The following is a 19,481-nucleotide window of genomic DNA, read 5'->3' as shown; positions in this document are numbered from 1 at the left end:
CTGCTTCAAATTGCTTCTGTGGATCGCTCCTTTTATACAGTTTTTACCCATAGGACAACATGGTACACAAAAGTTTACAACCTAGTTCTCACCATTATCCCCCAGAGGGGTCGCTTTGGTCATTTTGAAACACATGAGGTCCGGAACATAAGTGCGGAAACATTTGGCGGTTCCCAACTGTAAAACCCATCTTCCCACCATTAGCGAATTCCAATCAGCAGTAAAACAGATCGAAATAGGAGCAAGAACAGGTGTAGAGGAAGACGGAGACAGTGGGGAGATCGGAAAGGGTGTAAAAGGGAGGTATCGGGAAACACGAGATACAGGCATCAAAGGGACGTGCCTAATGAGATGCACGGCTGAGACAATAAGTCCGTGCGGCAAGATGAGCCTCGAGCGGCGCCATCTGCCTTACAGTAGCAACCCCCTCGTCATAAAGACACTTACAAAGAACATGTGTCTTCCGCAAATATCTTGGGAGTCCCAGGGTCGCGAAGCGGACAACGTCCGTTCGCTGGCTACTTGAGGGCAAGAGACAAAATGGATGCCGTATCTAAGATGGAACCCGTGGGTACAGATGAAAAACCCACATAACAAACGAACGGTTTAAGTTAGCACAGCGAAACTGCGCACACTTACTAAACTCGTCATTTGCGGTTCATAGATACCAGACTCGACCATATTCGTGCGAGTCGAAAACACCACTTACGATTGTCACGGAACCTCAACTGACTCCCAGCCACATGCCACCACCAGACAGATTTCTGGACCCCTGGGTAGAGAACCCTCGGCTCTCTGTGTCTGGAAACAAAGCACATCCTTGGCAGAGGTGTCATGCCTCCTCCCCCAGGAGGGCAGAGCCCTCAAAGAAGCATGGCGCCTTTGTTGGCTGCCCCAGCCTTTTGATGCTATCAGCAATTCGCTCCCACCAATTCTGGCCCCCATTTCGGGCACGAGAACCAGCAGGAAAACCTAGCCAGGAAGGGGGGTGTGCCCACCTTCTCCAACACCACCCCTCAGCTGGAGAAGGCATAGTGAAGGCCACCTCTCAGTCCCCACCATCTTGAAGATGGGGAGACCCTTCTATCAGGAAAAGGCCTATATCCCCTTCCCACTGGAGGATGGCATACTAGTGGGTGTAGGCACCCCTGGGAAGGGACCCATTGGTCCCAACCTGCACACCCCTGTATTTTCCCTAAATCTAGTATTTAGGGGTACCCCTCAGCCTTGCCTTTTCAGATTCGGCGTGACAAGAAGATGGACCGAAGAGCCGTGCTGCAGAGGAGGACGATGACGACAACTGCTTTGGCCCCAGCCATACCGGCCTGTTGCCTGCTCTGAAACCCCTGCGAGCTGAACTCTGCGTGTCCTTCAGCCAGTGACTCCAAGGACCTACCCTGCCATTCTACAGAACTCTGATCTCCAGTGGACACTGGATTCGTCAACCACCTACCCTAGATGACTCCAGATTCTGCCGGATCCACGAGTACTCACCACTCAGCACCCATCGTCCTAATTGTCCGATTCATGTTCTTGAACAACAATTTTTGATGTATAGTAAGCTACTTTGAAGCGAAGTACCTGTGTGGGTAATTGTATGTCTATTTTCTTATGATGAAACTAATAATAAAAAACAAAAAAACAACATTGGCACCCTCCATTCTGCACCCGGCAGCCCTAATGTTGCTAGTGGTGCTTCTTGAGAGCCAACCTGAACCTTGGGGAACCTTGGTTCTACCCCCCAAAACTCCAATCCTGAAACCATTTACTTACCTGTAAACGTAACACTTTGTTTTTCTCCTGAGGACTGAATGGTGGGGTTTCTCTGAAAATTCTTCAAAGTGTTAACCTGTCTTGTGCTCTAACAAAAAGTTACTTAGTGCCTTCCCCAGAGTTAACCTGTTTACCAATGCCCTTTGTTGCTTAAACTGTGTTAGGAGTCTGTTTCATGCCAAACTCGAAAAGTAATCAGGAAGAAATATGAAAGTTATCTAACAGTAATTTCAAGTGTTTTTAACAGTTTACCAATTGTTTTCTCAACGGCAAATGTAATCTAAATGTTCTTACCAAACCAGTATTCACTGTCTTTTTGAAAAGTAACATTGTATGAAGAGTCTAACTTACCTGTTACTAAGTAAATCTTGGTTCTAGAAATAAAACAACAAAATAACTTTTTATACAAACAACTAGTCAGGATTTAGTCTTTGAGTGTGTGACAAAATGTCATGCCTGTGTGTACAACAAATGCTTAACACTATCCTCTGATAAGCCCGACTGCTCAACCACACTACCGAAAAAGAGAGTAAGGTATTATCTACTAAAGCCCCTGCTCGTCCTCTAAGGATTCACGTGCCTCTGTGCACACTATATCTTACTTTGATATAGTATATACAGAGCCAGATTCCTACAATACCAAAGCAGTCCCCAGGTGGCTGGTCTGTGGAATGGCCCAGACCAGGAAATCCTATAGGAAAGATCAAGTGAAGTTCCCATTACCGCCTAGCTGTCCATTCAGTAATGCTTTTTGAATGTACAGAGGGAAGCCCATGTAGCAGCTTGGCGGATGTCCAGGACTGGCACACCATGCACTAGTGCAGTGGTGGCAAACCTCGCTCTGGGGGAATAAGGGCACCTTCCTTCTGGGGGTTTCTCTTTAGACAGCCCATAGCAGATTGTGATCCATAATTTAATCCATCTGTAGGTGGTTCTCTTTTGCACCAAATTGCATTTCTTATTTCAGAGAAAGAAAGAAAAAAAGTTGGTTATTTTGTTGGAAAATTCTGGTTCGGTCGATGTAGAAACGAAGTGCCTTCTTAGGCTCCCGCAGGTGCAGCCATATTTCTTTCTTGGAGGGAACAGGTTGTATATAAAATTTAGCAAGGTGATGAATTGCACTATATGAAATGGCATGACAACCAGGTTGTCGGCAAATAAATAAGATATATGACTGTGCCTCGGACAACGCTTAGAGTTTGCCAAGTTCACTTGCAGATATTTGATAAATAGGAACAGAGCTTTGATAGTCAGCCGACACAGAGGGCAACCGTGGATTGGGACAACAAGAATGCACATCAGAAAGGTGAATACCAAATTAGGGTCCCACTGAGGTATGATGAAATAGTATTGGCCAGAACATATGGATCAGCCCTTCAAAAAAATGCATCCCAGCTGATGACTTGGAGAGATAGTTGATCAAGGCCGAAAGGTAATCTGTAACCGACACCACAATAAGGCTTTGCAGGGCTAAAGAAAGCCAGGACCTCTGGTACCACATTCTACTTGCTCAGCACAGGGCCACTAGGATGACTTGGGGCTGGTTTTTCTTGAACGTTTTCAGCACTCTGGGTAGGAAAAGCAAGGGCAGGTAAGTCACACAGGAGTTCCATGCCAAAGTTGAGATGGAAGGCTTCTCTGACAGAGGCCTTGGGAAACTGCAACGTGCAAAAACCTGGACACTGCACATTTTCTGTGGCGGTTAAGACCACGTGTTCTCCCCATTGCTGGCAGATATCTGCCATCTCAGAGTGCAACTGCCATTCGTGACCTACTAGCAACCAGCAGCTGAGTTTGTGCCCGGGCGATTAAAAATGCGGCAAGGTGTGGGGTAATCAGGAAAGCGTGACGTACAGCCTCCTGGCACATGTGTTGTCTGTGAAAACCTGCACCTGGTCACGGGTTGCCATGAGATTAATCTTCGAGCAGCAATGATGCAGTCATGTTTGGAATCGAGACACAAAAGGGAACTGCCGGGGTGTCTGTCACCAACATCTGTCGGTAACAGCCTCAATATAACAAACCCGGTTGTTTATGAGAAACAAGTTTTGGGAAAAAGTCTGCCAGACTGACAAAGTTTGAGAGCACCGGATTAACCCTGGGCGAAGCACTACGCTACGCTCGCGGAGTTTGCGAAATTTGCGCAACTTCGCACTACGCGAGCTGCACGTAGCACAGTGCGAACACGCGTAGTGCAGCGTAGCGTAGTGCAACGGTCATTTTTTGCTTGTTTGAGGTCCTCAACATAATGTTCGCGACCGCGAGCAAGCAAAATGACATCCTGGCGAGATTCCCAACGTGGGGAGGTCCGGCTTCTCATTGTGAGTGGTTGCGCATGCTCGCGACCGCTCTCAATGAGAAACTACCAGTTCGCGTTGAGAAAGCTGCCAATCGAGTAATCTACTAGAGAAGCAGAAAACTACAGCTCGCACTGTGCAAGATGCCGTTTTCAATGATTGCACAGTTCGGACAAGCATCCGGCACTGTGCAATCATTGAAAACGCATCTTGAACAGGCTACTACGCAGCTCGCGTAGTGCTACGTGAAGTTCGCGTAGTGCTACGTGAAGTTCGCGTAGTGCTACGTGAAGTTCGCGGAGTGCACTTCACGTAGCTTCACTTAGCGCTACTTCACGAACTACGCCCACCCCTACTCTGGATCAATTTTGGAAGGTACGTAAAGAAAGGAACTGACATCAGAGTGCAGATATAGGGGCCCCAAAGTCACATGAGGGGTAGGACGGATCTGTTGCGGAGCCGCATGAGCCACCTATCGACGTGCAGGGAAATTGCTTTAAACGTTTCCAGGTCCAGTCTGGTGCCTGGGAAACTGCACAAAATTATAAACCTGCAGTTAGAAGTATCTAGCAGAAAGTGCTTTTTTCTTTTGTTCTTTTCTCATCAGTGGGAATTGTGAGATTTGTAGACAACGATGAGGGTAAACTAAATTAGGATCCCAGGAATGTATGCTTTGGCTATTATTTTCTGCCTACCTCATTATTTAATAACTGTAAAGAAAACTGCACTGGCTCACTGATTTAGCTCTGGCTGTCGGAACCATCTTCAACGGGAACAAAGCTGCACTCAGTTATTGTTGGATTTAGATGCTGCTGAGACAGGTTTGCTTTTTAGTTCTGCCTAGCAGTCAGATTCTCTATTTCTCTCTTGTTTCGTTGAGACACAAAGCAGGGCTTTGTTTTCCAACTTTCATCTTATCCATTTGATGAAGTGCATAATTCCAAAGCTGTACACTTTGGTATTTGCCTCTACCTGGTGATTTCCAAAGCATAGCCAGCCACTTACCAGCATGCTGCACTTTGAATGAAGTACAACCCAAATATTAATTGATTCAATTATATTACATTTTGTTTTGCCCAGAGTCTTAGGCAGTCATAATGATTGCTTTCATAATCCGAGTAGTCAAAACACGTTGTACAAGCTTGGAAGTACCACAAACAAGGACTCATCTAGAGAAACAGCAATGAAGATGAACCAGTCAATAACTAATCGAAACAACAGTAGGTGGGATAATAAATGTTAATACCTTTTTAAAGGAAGTAGGGGTTTTGCTGTAATAATATTGAGCCAAGGAGAAAAGGTCTTCAATATCTTCAGTCTCCAAACTAGATGGTGAATTTGCCAAGAACTCTAAAAGCAAACAAATGGGTTATTACGTTATCTTGTTTATTTATATTAGGTGGTTTGTTGTGCATAAAGTCACATTACAGTCACTTCCGAGAGAGCAATAACTTGGAATGTTTTGAGAAAAGAAAACACTTTTGATGTTTATTTCAAAAACGTGCACTATACAATACAACAAAAAAACAAACAGGAAATTGCTTTTAAAGTAGTATGTCAATTAATAGGAATCAGCCCATGTTACAGCACGTAAATATACTCACAATTAAACATCACTACATTCAGATACTTTTTATTTTTATTGTATCGTTAACAAATAGTTTCTATCTCATAAAGTCATAAAAAGCAAGCCATCAGCTATTCCCTACCAATGAATAGCATTTCGCTTGTATATTCCTTCATTATCTCTTTTTTTTTTTACTTTTTTTTCATTTTAACAACGTAAACATACTGTCATCAGCAACTACGTATACATACTAAGACAGTTTGAATTAGACATGAGTAGGTCCGCAATATAGCATTCAGCAAACATATATATATTTTTCGGTTGTGCAAGTATCCTTGTGTTCCTTCATTACTTTTAGGTGAAATATAGGTATGATGAAATCGAGTTTGCCTTTATGAGTCTTTCGTATTTCAAGCACTATTATCTGCCTACCAGCTTTAATGTGTGGTTTTAATGCATTTTTAATGTGTTTATTATCTTGATTTTATAGTACAATGCGGTAAAGGGCTCTTAAAAGACTGGTTTATAGTAGAAGGGGTGTAGATTAGATTAAATCGATAAAGGACAGTTACAAATGCACTTACACTTTAGTTCTATATCAAATACCCCTGATTAAAATGGCAAATAGTTAAATTATGTCCTCTGTCAATCTTCCTTCGTGTTTAAATATTGTAATATGAATTATTTGATCCTTTGGGACCGATGCAAGGAATATTTGTTTAATTTTATTTCGAACACCACTGACAAAAATGTATGTGTTTGTATCTTTTATGGTATTATCAACCGAAAGAAAGATTTTATGAATGAAACAAAATCAAGGTTGCCTTTAGGAGTCTTTCGTATTTCAAGCACTGTTATACTGCCTACCAGCTTTAATGTTGTGTGACAGTGACCAAGTGAATACTTAACAGAAACGTGGAGAGGGTCAGTTAACATAGGTTTCAGAAGTTAATCCCCAATGTTTTGAAAAAATGCATGTAGTGTTTCAAATGGAGATAGTAGTATGATGCTAATTAAGAAAGAGACACAAAATTAGCTTCAGATAATGTATTGACTTTTTTCACACACTAAGTTTTTCTGACAAATCATGTGGTGATTATTGGGTCATATGAGCTACATGAGACCAACGTAATCTCACTATAAAATATATATTATTTTTAAATAAAAATTACTTTCTCTCTAGATGAAATGGGTTTAGAGAAATGCGGTAGGTGATCTCAAAGCCATGAGCCACGCTGGGGAACTCCCATTAACCCTGGTTTGAACTGTTCCTGTGGCGGGCACTAGGTACGGCCACACAAGTCGGGTAGTATTTTTATAGGGACAGGTGGGGTGGGGGGGGGGGGGGGGGGGGGAGGGACGGGACGCCTGGTGGTAGGAATTTGGTGGATCTCTGACTATACCCGAAGTTGATGTTGCAAAAATGCAAGCAAAATGTGATGATTTACGCAAAGTGTGAGGTTTGAAGGGCATTGTGGGTAAGAAAACCCCATGGGATCTATGCTAGGCACAAAACGCAGGACTTCCCAGGATGTCTAGTTTATAGAAATGTCTGTGTTTGGCAGGTTTCCCTTGTTTTGTTAACAGGGAATGTTTAGGTCTCCACATTGCATTTGGGCCCTTTCTGGACGACAGGACTAGGCCCACCCACACAAGTGAGGTGCCATTAATATCAGGAGACTTGGGGGAACAGTGTGTGGTAGGCAAATTGTGGTCCCACACAGACCGACGAACTTTCTCTTAGAGAAATATGCTGAAAATTCACATTTTCCTCAAAGGTTTGAAGTTTGCAAGAGCTTCTGGGTAAAACACAAATAACACTAGTGAGAGCCATGTAATTCACCCCACCCTATAGTCTCCCAGGTGTCTTATTCTCGGAAATGTGCAGGTTTGCTAGATTCTGCTGGATTCTGGCTGATGTGGAGCCCACATTCCACAGCCACCAACATCGTAGAAAATGGTTGGTTTTGGGGTGTAAGAATGATCAGTCCATGTTGTTTTTTTAGGTCTTTTTCTTTCTCTGCTATGGACACCCATATAAGTTAGGTATCATTGTTATGGGGAGACGTCGGCAAACTCGTAGTAGTAGGACATTTATCGCTCCCCTCAGATTCCAAAACTTTCCCTCCTAGAAATATGAGGAAAACTATATTTTGCACAGTTTGAATTCTGAAATGGCTTGTGTGGGCAAACACCTTCTAAGAACCACAGAAATCACAAATTCCGCCCACACCCACAGTTGTTTAGCTTTGAGAAATATCTGGGTATGGTAGGTTTTTCTGTGTGGCCAATGTGCTAGGGCCTAAAATCCGCAGGCACCCATGTTGTAAATTCTTTTTTTAAAGCATGGCTTCTGCCGTGTCAAATATGATGGCTCCAGGACGTATCATGGATTGCATTGTGTCTAAAGTGCTTTGTCCAGCCACACAAGCGGAGTACCAATTTTATAGGGAGATGGTGGCAACACAGAATAGTCAAACACTTGTTATCAATTGGATTGCTCTGCATGTGTGCCTTTCAAATAAAAGCCTGTGTGTGACAAAGTAGACATTTGCAAATTGCCCTCCTGAATCATATGCTAGATGGGGTACCCACAAATTCAGAGATATACAAATAATCACTGCTCTAAACTCAGCAGTTGGTGTATATTTCAGAAATACATAGGTTTTCTCCATACCCACTTGTCACTTTTTATAAACAATTTAATGTGCAGCTCAGTTGTTTGCTCAGTTTCCTTGGTTTCTTGGAAAACCTACAAACCCTATCTAATATCCCTGCAACCAGAAGGGTCTAGCGGACACACCAGTGTACTGCCTTTGAAAAACAGCCATTGTGACAAGAAGCTACAAATTAAATTTTGCCACAAATGAATGTTTTTCCAACACATTTTTCATTTTCTTTTTTTATTTCAAGGTCAAGTTACTTCCTTTGGGAAAACCTTGAGGGATCTTATGTAATTGCCGCTTACTGGATTCTGAATGTTGCCTATTTTTCAGAAATGTTTAGCTTTCTGGCACCACTCTTGGGGTTCACACTTTTTCCACAACAAACTGAAAACAGGTTGAAGGCACAAAAATTAGGAAAAAATGGCCTACCTCTTCAAAAACAAATGGAATCTTTGGTAAAAAAAAAAATCTGATACAGCTCTACATGTTTAGAAAAAGCTGAAACATGGTGATTTTAGCTGGTTCCGGGGGGGGGGGGGTTGGGGGGGAACAATCTTCGGCAGAGCGCCCCCCCCCCAGTTCCCCCCGATTTTTTTTTTTTTTTACAAGTAGCTATATGTTGGCTATTTTCTCGGTTCCTCCAGAGGACTCCACACCTCCTGGGTACCTTTAGAATTTCCATTATGTTGGAAAAAATGGATGCAAATTTAGGTGCGGATACCTTATAAGGACAAAATGGTAAAGATGCCCAAGTGCAAAGTACTACAGATAGCTAAAAAAAAAAGGGCTCCGTTCTGTGATGCAAAAGTCTCAGCAGTTAAGGGGTTAAGCACTTTCAAACATATTCAGGATAGGTTTACAGAACCGGCCATGGTTTAGACTCTGGTACTAGCCGACAGCCAGTTAAGGGGATTTCCTTTTGATCTGCTAATCATAAACTTTTGGGTTGAAAAGTTTTCAATTTATAAGTACAAGGCACACATCACCAATTTTAGAGTGGGACTTGACTAATCTCAGAGATGTGGTCCTTAAACGTCACAAGGTAGTGTATCACAGTTATATGCCAAGGGTTTGGGCCTCTCGGTAGGTATTCCATGGTTCCTCTTAGGGAAAAACCTCGAGGCCAGCAGAGTAGGGTAGACAGACAGGATAGAATTGCCCACTCCTGGCTAATTTACAGGTGAGGCCGGTCTATAGACTGCATCCGACATGCCCGAGACCATAGGAGGATTTTATTTATATATTTATTTTGTAGGTGCGCTGTTCGGCTTGATTCTGAGTAGTTCGATAATGCAGTACTAATCTTTACTGAACTCTAAACTCTTTAAAAAACAAAGACGAGCAATTATTGGCACAATTAGACGAAAGCATTAGAAGACCATTAGTTTAGATGAAACTCTGTTTCCTAAACTATGTACGTTATTGCCAAACAAAAGAATTAGTAAATATGAAGTAATGTAACTATGTAAGCATATCATCATCAGAAGCCTGCAAGCTTTTATAATCTGAAGGAATAATGTAAAACCCATTATGCTACATTGGACATAGGACAAAAAAATACATTAGTGCACATAACAAAGTAGCCACCCTAACAAAAAGAGTTGCATTTCTTACTTGAGAGAAAATCCAAGGAACGTATGGCTTTTATCAATTCAGAATCCGCTAGTTAGGTCAAGAAGCTGTGTAACATGGAAAAGGAGGAAACCGGTGTAGATTACTTTGTTGATATGATGTTCTTGGGAGAGGTTGGAATTCATGTTGACCACGTTTTCTATGCTCATGGCTGGCTGTGGTTGGACATGTCTGCATATCTGCCAGAGGGGATGGGTGGAGGGGCATGGACACCAACTGATGTTAGGTCACTGTATATGAGAATATAAGTCTTGCAGCAATTAAGTTCAAGGTATTTCTTTTTACATCCATTGGTTGCTTTGCACAGGATTTTTATTGTGTGCATGCACTAGAAAGGGACACAAAATATATTTGTGTCATTGCTTTTGTTGTGACATGTCAGATGTATAGAGGGAATCATCAGATCCGCCAAAAAAACCTCCTTCAAAGACCGTCTAGACAACAAACGCACACAACAGCAAAGAGCTTTTCAACATCGTGAAGGATCTCTCCAACCCCAGCTCCAACACCGACATCCCACCTTCACAAGACCTGTGCGACTAACTAGCCACCTTCTTCCACCGCAAGATCGCAGACATCCACAACAGCTTCAACGCCGTATCCACCCCGGTTCCCAAGACCACCACCCGCACCAACCGACTGCTCTCCTGGACCAATATCAACAACAACGACACCATCAAGATCACGAACACCGTCCACTCCAGATCCCTGGCAGACCCCTGCCCACACCACATCTTCAACAAAGCCAGTAGCACCATCGCACCCCATCTTCGGAACACCATCAACATCTCCTTAGAGACAGCGACCTTCCCGGAGAGCTGGAAGCGCGCAGAGATCAACGCCTTACTCAAGAAACCAAAGGCAGACCCCAAGGACCTCAAGAACTTCCGACCCATCTCCCTACTCCCGTTCCCGGCGAAGGTCATCGAAAGGCTGTCAACAAACAACGGACCAGCTTCCTCTAGGAGAACAGAATCCTGGACCTGTACCAGTCCGGATTCCGCAGCAACCACAGCAACAAAACTGCCCTCATCGCTGCCACGATGACACCAGGATCCTTCTAGACAACGGAGAAACCATGGCCCTAATCCTCCTGGACCTGTCAGCCGCCTTCGACACGGTCTGCCACCGCACACTACGAACTCGCCTCTACGACGCCGGAATCCAGGAGAAGGCCCTAGACTGGACATCCTCCTTTCTCTCCAGCAGAACACAGAGCGTCCACCTTCCCCCTTCCGCTCCGAAGCCACAGGGATCATCTGAGGCATACCCAAAGGCTCATCCCTCAGCCCAACGTTGTTCAACATCTACATGGCACCGCTCGCCCACGTCGAACGACTGCACAACCTCAACATCATCTCCTACGCCGACGACACCCAGCGGATCCTCTCCCTGACCAAGGACCCCCTCGCCGCCAAAACCAACCTTCACGAAGGAATGAAGGACGTTACCGACTGGATGAGGAACAGTTGACTGGAACTGAACTCGGACAAGACGGAGGTCCTCATCCTCGGCCTGGGACGACTCCTGGTGGCCGACTGCACTAGGAACACCCCCTACACGCACGCAACCTAGGGGTCATCTCCAACTTTACCCTCTCCATGATGAAGCAGGTCAATGTTGTCTCCTCCTCTGGCTTCAACACCCTCTGCATGCTTTGCAGGATCTTCAAGTGGATCCCCACCGAAATGAGAAAGACGGTCACCCAGGCCCTCGTCAGTAGTAGAATGGACTACAGGAACGCCCTCTACGCAGGAGCACCTGCCAAACTCCTGAAACAGCTCCAACGCATCCAGAACGCCTCTGCACGCCTGATCGTCGACATCCCTCGCCGCAACCACATCACACCCCACCCCAACTAAGAGACCTGCAATGGCTCTATGTCAACAAGAGGATAACCTTCAAACTTCTCACCCACACACACAAGGCACTCCACAACACCAGACCAGCATACCTCAACAGCCGACTCAGCCTCTACACTACCACCCGCAAGTTCCGCTCCGCAGACCGCGCCCTCGCCACTATCCACCGCAATGGAAAAGTGACTGCGGTGGCAGATCTTTCTCCCACCTCGCCGCCAAGACATGGAACACCCTCCCAATCCACCTACGGCAGACCAAAGACCTTGTGACCTTCAGGAAACTTCTCAAGACCTGGCTCTTTGAACAGTAGCAGTTCCCCCATGCGCCTTGAGACCCTCACAGGTATGTAGCGCGCTCTACAAATGCCTGATTGATTGACTGAATCACATAAAATAGCGGGAGGAGGTCATTTAAACCATTACTAGAGGATGAAAGCATGGCGTCTTGAGGCACTCTTAAAGCTACTCCTAGGGGTTCCAAAGAGTAGGGAGAGAATTGTATGCTGTGTGAAGAGTTTGAGATCAAGAAGATAGATCATTTGTGTAGAGCTGTGAATCCCTAGGTCTGAGTGTGGAAAACATGGGCGAGGTGGTGAACGGTGTGGAAAGCCACTGATAGTTCAAGGAGGAGTATATCAGCATCAAGGTTGTCATTTACTCCATTTAAATACACCCTCACTCAGAAGTTCACTTGATTGAGGTCAGTGTTCGTTTTATGCTGCTCACTGCAGGTGGTGGGAACCGGTTCTCATTGCTTGGAGTCCAGGACTTATTTTTTATCATAGGGCTGACCCAGAGCAAGAGGGAAAAAGGAATACAAGGAAATGTATATGGAAACAGTGGCAAAGGGAGACAGAGCAAGTAGGATTAAGACCTGTAAGAGTGAGATAAAGAGGCAGGATGTGTAGTGTGAGGAAAGAAAGAGGGATGAGGTCGAATCAATGCCAGAAAGCCTTGGTATTCAGCAAACTTATTAGGTGGCTCCTATGTATATCTTTGTGTACCTGCAAATATTGATTTACACGTAAGCCTTACATGAGATCTAGAAGTGACTGAATTTCTAGAACACCAATGACATGAAGGAGGACAAATCTCTCAAGACGTTTTGCTGGAAGTGCATATGATTGCAGTGGACAAATTAAAAAGCAGTGCAGATAGATACCATATTTTATTCAAATAAAGTTGCCAGTATCCTCTTCGCTGAACCAAAAAGGTATCATGTAGCAGCTTAGTTCATCATGTAGGGAAGGATTGGTGCAGGTGTACAACTGCTAGCCTGTCAAATTTTACAAAGCAAATTCTCTAGCAGCATAGTCCTAACTACTGGCAACTATTAAATGCCTCAAGACTGCCATTTCATCTTTACCAAACACCTCATCCCACACGGACAGTATGCTATTACTTGTATGAGAGCATAACATTTTTGCAGTAAGACAGTATTTTCTCGGACAGCACGTAAATGCAAACACTCGAGCCTTTTCTAAAATTTTACCCACTTATAATGTCTTCTTTGCTGTCTGATTCTTGTGCCAGAATACTGTCTCTAAAAGAAAACAAAAATTGGTGAATTGAATTCCTGGATTAATTTTGTATCTTAAAATATACAGATTAAAGGAGAACCGTGCACTCACTTTGTGTTGACTAGTATAATGAGCATTAGAAAGTAGATGAAGAAAGGATCTGCCTGTTGTAGGTAATTGTCCCATATTGTCTGAGTGACTATGGTGGAGCAGTAACATGAAAAGAGACTTCCGAGCTGAAAGAGTAAAAGGTTAGGAATGTTGGTTATCATAAAAATAAGTTAACAGAGCATCTCTAATACTGTGCAGCGAAAGGAATTAACATCTCTCTAGGTATATACACAGGGGTTTCTCAGACATCAGCACATCCTCTTGAATTCTCAATGAGAACTCAAGGAAACGCAAGTGAAAGAGCTCTTACTTGATCTTTTTAACAGTTTACATTTTACTACCATGCTCCCCCCAAAAAGATCCCCATCTCTGTTTTGAAATAAACGGTTCAACTTCAGAGGTGTCTTGTGCCACTAATTTCCCAGTACAGCTTACAGAAGTTACAAATTATTCCAACTTCTGTTTTATGTCATTGTGAAAATATGTGCCGCTTACTGGTTATAAACATCCTAAATTGTGTTCATCACGTGTATTGTCATTCACGGATGTTCGCTTCATTCTTTCTAATTCTGTAAATGACTAGAAGAAGGACTTTCCCTCTAATTGTGCAACAAGAGTTGATGGATGTGCCCTGGAGGGGATGAAATGCCCATTCACCACCGTCACTATTTACAATCCATTCAACAGATACCATACCCTCAAAATTCACTAATCATTCACCATCCAACCATTCATTCACCATCTATCTATCTATTCACCACTAATTCATCCTGCACTAACTCAATACCACACAAGCCTCGGCCTTAAGACAATACACAAAGGTGAATTCTTGTTTGGACACAAGATGATCAAAATAAAGCTAATGCCCTTGGAATACAAGGCAAATTTGTGGGCCAAATCCCACTAACTAATTTTACATCCATAGTAAACTTAGCAATATACTGCACCATACCGACAGGCTTATCTAACTCAGCAAACAAAAGTGCAGAAAAACCCGAAGGACTATTGCCTTGTTGGGGGGTAACGTTTAATTGCATTAAAAAGAAACTTACTGCAGTATAAATGTACATTTTGAAATGTCAATGACAAAGTACTCAATCTAAGTAAATGCTTACATAGTTCTAAATGGGTTAAAGGTTTGTTTGGTAAACACTGCATTATTCCAAGGTAATTTCAATAATTAAAGCATGGGTGTGAGTTGGCTTCCACTCTATTTAACCTTCGTGTGCCAGATTTGCATGAGTCTATTGAGGGAGCCAACATTCACCCAAAATAGTTTGGATAATTCAGATTCTGCTTCTTACATGAGTATGGCACAGCGATCTTTGCACTTAAGTTAGTCGTTTTTAACAAGAGTTAGATATTGTGAAAGTATTCAACTGTGGTAAAACAAGTCTCAGTTTTGAGTGTAGAAAGGGGGCTCAGATAGTGGCACGCAGGTGGTATGAGGTTAGATCAAGAGAGGTTCATCATTTATTTGGGCATAACATTTGATTTTGTGATTTACTGGACCACCCTTCTTGAACTACTTAAAATAAACACATTCTTAAGATTGGACATTAGTGACATTTAACAAATGTTCCAATTGAATCTTTATTCAGTTTAAAACAGATAAACCATAAACGATCATTAAAAACAAAAACAAAAAATCCATAAAATAAAAATGGCATTACAAATAATAAAAAAATGTTAGAACATGCTAAAAAGTATCCAAGATACAGCAAAAAGCACATTGGATTCTATGTCAGGACCGGAGGCTTCGGATTATGCTTTTCTCTCTTCGCTGTTTATTCACATAACACCACATAGCAGCCAGAAAAGCATCAAAACTTGAAAAAATGTTGTATTCCAAACACAGGAATATCAGAAAACATCATAATAACATTTTTTAATAACTACAAGTCCCATGAGAGCAACATTAGGCAGTCCTTTCTTAGTGTCCATAAATCCCAATATAAGGCGTCCATCCTGTGAACTCCTCCTCTTTCTTCGCTGCTTCGCAGCCAGTTAAGTACTATTCTCCCTCTCTTTCACAATTTTGTGTCTGCTGAGGTCTTGTGTTTTCTTGCTTATTTGTCATTCTATTTGCATAGATTTTGCTATTGCTTTAGGGGGTCTGTGGGGTTTTTTCCCTTCCAGAGCCCCTTCCATCGCGGGGACGCCTTCGCCCCTTACGCGATGTCCCCGTGTGTTCCGCGGTGTTGATTTCACCGCTAGAGGGCGCCGTAGCGTCTCGCCTGCCCACGCGCGGCTTCCGTCTCGCTGATTGGAGCCACGCTGGTGAGTCGACGTCGCCGGAGCCCTGCTGCCGCCTAACCCCGACGCCCTCTTGGGTTGTACTGTCCTGTGCTCGAACGCCCCGTTGGGGTCTGTACTGGTGGTCGTGACCACGTTGACGCCCGCGGGCGATTTTCAGCACCTTTTCCTGCATCAGCTTCCGCTGGGGTGTTACCCGCTCAAGCGCGCTGGGAGGCGGTGCGACCCGGTCTCTGGAGAGAGGGTCGGCGCGCTGAGAAGGCTGGTGCTGCCTTCGTGACTGCCTAGTTCCGCCGGCCTAAAACCTTGCTAACCTCCGGTTGGCCCACACGTGGCAGTTTGTCTACGCCACCTGAACCCTCAGATACCTGTTTTCTTCTTTACTGCGTTGTGGACGCCATGGCTGAGGGGTACTACGTCGAGGAGGAGGAGTCACACCAATACCTCCAGGACGACGAATTCTATGCGGCTGTGGATCAGTCGATTTACCGTTGCGTGCAGGAAATCGTAGGGCCTATGGAAGACAGGCTATCGGCCCGCATTGTGGAAGAGTGTGCCAAGTTGGCGCCGGGCCTCGCGGGGATGCCCGCCAACGATCCTAGCCGGCCACCAGCGGCCAAGAAGCCACGTGGGGACGCGGGTCCCAGTGGTGCGCAGGGCGTGGACAAGGACGCTTTCGAGCGCCTACGAGACGCTTTCCTGGCTAAGGCGTCGGGGTCTGCCTCCGAGGCGCCCCCGCCTCAGACTCCTTCGACGCCGGCGGATGCTGTCCCGGCCTCCCCGGGGGGTGTTTCCCCCACGGATACTGACGAAGACGACGACGAAGACTCAGTACGGTCGTGGCGACCGGCATCTAACTCGACTGAGTTGCCCAAGGACACTTCGGGCATGCTCAACCCGGATGAAATCATGCACCCACGGTCGGCTGCTTGGGCGCCTGGGGACAAGGTGGCGCAGTTTGTGGCGGGCCACCTCCGCAAGCCCCTGGGAGAAGGAGGCGCGCAGTTGTTTGAGGGGCGAATGCCCCCGCCCGACTTTGGATGGGAAGGTGGCTATGACGCCGGAACTAGATGGAAAGATGGCCACCTTCATGGCGAAGTTTGTAAAGGACCCCCGTAAGGGGATCGACCGTTCTTGGCGCTCCTGTCAGGACAAGCTATTGGACACCATTGGCCCCCTCACCAAGATCCTGGATATGGCCGAGGAAGCCAAGGTGTCGGGCAGGGCCATATGCCCGGAGGTGTTGTCCAACTGGCCGCAGTGGGCCGTGATATTCCTGGGGAACGCTAACTGTGCCCTTTCGACCGAACGGCGTCGGTCGCTGCTGATTAAACTGGACCCCAAGTTGGGTGATTTGGCTTCATCGGAAGCTGGCGCTGTGGCTCAAGGAGGTCTCTTTGGGGAGCCGTTCATAAAGGAGCTGGGAAAGTTTGTTTCCACTTTCACTTCCCTGGACAAGGCCCAGTCAACCATCAAGCGGGTCTTCCACCAGCGTTTTTCCCGAGGGGCTGGTCGTGGTAGGGGCCTCACGACCGGCCGTGGTGGTCAACAACAGCCCGTTAAAGGGCATGGCTCCGGCAGAGGAGGCTACAACTCCTCTGCGAACTACAACAACTTTTACCCAACCAGAGGTCAGCGTTTCCGGGGGCGCGGAAACTTCCGGAACGACTCCGGCTGCAACAATTCACACGGTGAGTGTAATCCCTGCGGATCAAGTTGTTATTGGGGGGAGGTTGGCATGTTTCCCCCAGGCATGGGCGGCTATTACGACGGGCGCGTGGGTCCTTCAGACCGTGCGGGGGTTCCGCATAGAGTTTTACGACCAGCCGCGCCAGTTACAGCCTCCGCGGCCCATAACTTTTTCTCAGCCCGACGTGCTTTTGATCGACGAAGAAGTCTCGGCGCTACTGCGCAAAGGGGCTATTTGTCGAGCAACGCGTCACCCCGGGGGTTTCCCGAGCAATATTTTTCTTGTGGAAAAGGTAGACGGGGGCAGACGACCAGTCATCAACCTCAGGGAGTTCAATGGCGGGGTAGTGTACAACCATTTCAAGATGGAGGGCATCCATCTGTTGAGAGACGTTTTGCTCCCGAACGATTGGATGGTCCGTCTGGACCTCAAAGATACGTATTTGGTGGTTCCCATTTACCCCCCGCATCGCCGTTTCCTCCAGTTTTGCTGGAAAGGCATGGTTTTCGAGTTCAAGGCCCTTCCATTCGGTCTTTCCTCGGCCCCTTGGTGCTTTACAAAAATTCTGCATCCGGCCATAGAAACCCTGCGGAGTCAGGGGATTCGGCTAATCGTCTATCTCGACGCCATTTTGCTGCTGGGCCAGGACCCGAGCAAGTTAGCCGCTCACCTGTCCCAGACGATCTCCCTGTTGCAAGGTCTGGGGTTTATCGTCAACAGGGAGAAGTCGGTTTTCACGCCCGCCCAGCAAATGGTGTTCCTGGGCTTCGTGGTGGATTCGGTAACCTCGACGCTCAGTCTGCCGTCCAGGAAGATGGCCAAAATCAAACATGTGCTACGGCAAACTATTTCCAAGTCGCACACCTCCCTCCGGCAGGTTGCCAGAGTAGTGGGCCTTCTCTCGTCTTCAATTCAGGCAATATTTCCGGGCCCTCTTCACTATCGGGCCCTTCAGCGGCTGAAAGCGCATCATTTGCGCAGGGGGCTCTCTTACGACCGCTTGATTCCCCTGTCGGTAGAGGTCAAGGAGGAAATGTCCTGGTGGCTCGCCCACATGGAGGCGTGGAACGGCCGAGCGATTTTCGGGTCCGTTCCGGACTTGATCGAGTCCGACGCCAGCAGGTCCGGCTGGGGCGCCCGCTGCGGGGATTTCTCCACAGGCGGCGCTTGGTCGTCCGACGAACAGCGACTTCACATCAACTGCTTGGAACTTCTAGCAGGTTCGTTCGCCGTCCGTTGCTGGACGAGGGACTCGGTGAAGTCATGTGTCCTTCTGCGGATGGACAATGTTTCGGCGGTTCGGTATGTGAACCATTTAGGGGGTCCGCGATCGCGAGCACTAGCGGATCTGGCGAAAGACTTTTGGGATTATTGTCTCGCCCATCAGGTCTCGGTAACGGCAGAATACCTGCCGGGACGGGCCAATCAAGTGGCGGATTGGCACTCGAGATATCTTCGAGACTCCAGCCTGTGGAAGCTGGATGTTCAAGTGTTCCACTGGCTGGCGGCATGCTGGGGTCCTTTTTCCATAGACCTGTTTGCGTCCCGTCTGGACTTCCAGCTGCCGAGGTTCTTCAGCAAGAGACCGGATCCCTTGGCGGAGGCGACTGATGCGTTCCTCCAGGACTGGAGCCAGGAACGTCCGTATGCCTTCCCGCCTTTCTCCATGATAGTGCGGGCCGCGGCCCAGATTCGCCGCCAAGTGGCGGACGTGGTGATGGTGACGCCCGTGTGGAGGTCGCAAGTGTGGTTTCCAGTTCTTCTGGAACTTTCCTGGGATTCTCCAATCCTACTCCCCCAGCTTCCTCGTCTCCTCCTCAATCCAGACGGGGTCCCTCACCATCTCCTCCAGGGTTCTCTGCGCCTCATGGCATGGAGGCTTTCAGGCGACGCTGGTCGCTCCCTGGCCTTTCGAACTCAGCTCAGCACTTTTTGTCCAAGGCCTGGGCAGGCAGCACTGCCAAGAGGTATAGATCGGCCTGGACCAGATGGGTTCGTTGGTGTCTTCGACGGGGTTTGGATCCCATGGTCGCAGGCCTCGTTCCCATCCTGAATTTTCTGGCGGAACTTTCTACTGCCGGCTTAGCATACCGGACTATTAACACGAT

General features: G+C 46.4%; 1 protein-coding gene across 6 annotated transcripts in view; it reads right to left on the bottom strand.

Annotated features, from left to right (window-relative positions):
• Positions 1 to 19,481, bottom strand: part of TBC1D23 (TBC1 domain family member 23) — a 714,314-nt gene that overhangs the window by 503,421 nt on the left and 191,412 nt on the right. For all 6 annotated transcript variants that reach the window (XM_086934466.1, XM_086934463.1, XM_086934462.1 and 3 more), the window contains exons 6-8: positions 13,428 to 13,552; positions 13,293 to 13,339; positions 5,317 to 5,420 (exon numbers count right to left, since the gene is read on the bottom strand). In XM_086934466.1, the coding sequence (XP_086790592.1) occupies positions 5,317 to 5,420; positions 13,293 to 13,339; positions 13,428 to 13,552 (276 nt within the window). The remainder of the gene's footprint in view (positions 1 to 5,316; positions 5,421 to 13,292; positions 13,340 to 13,427; positions 13,553 to 19,481) is intronic.

This window comes from Lissotriton vulgaris, chromosome 8 (assembly GCF_964263255.1).
Source record: "Lissotriton vulgaris chromosome 8, aLisVul1.2, whole genome shotgun sequence".
Classification (NCBI taxonomy): Eukaryota; Metazoa; Chordata; class Amphibia; order Caudata; family Salamandridae; genus Lissotriton; species Lissotriton vulgaris.
The sequence above is the reverse complement of the archived record's forward strand: the minus strand, read 5'-3'. Positions and strand labels throughout refer to the sequence as shown.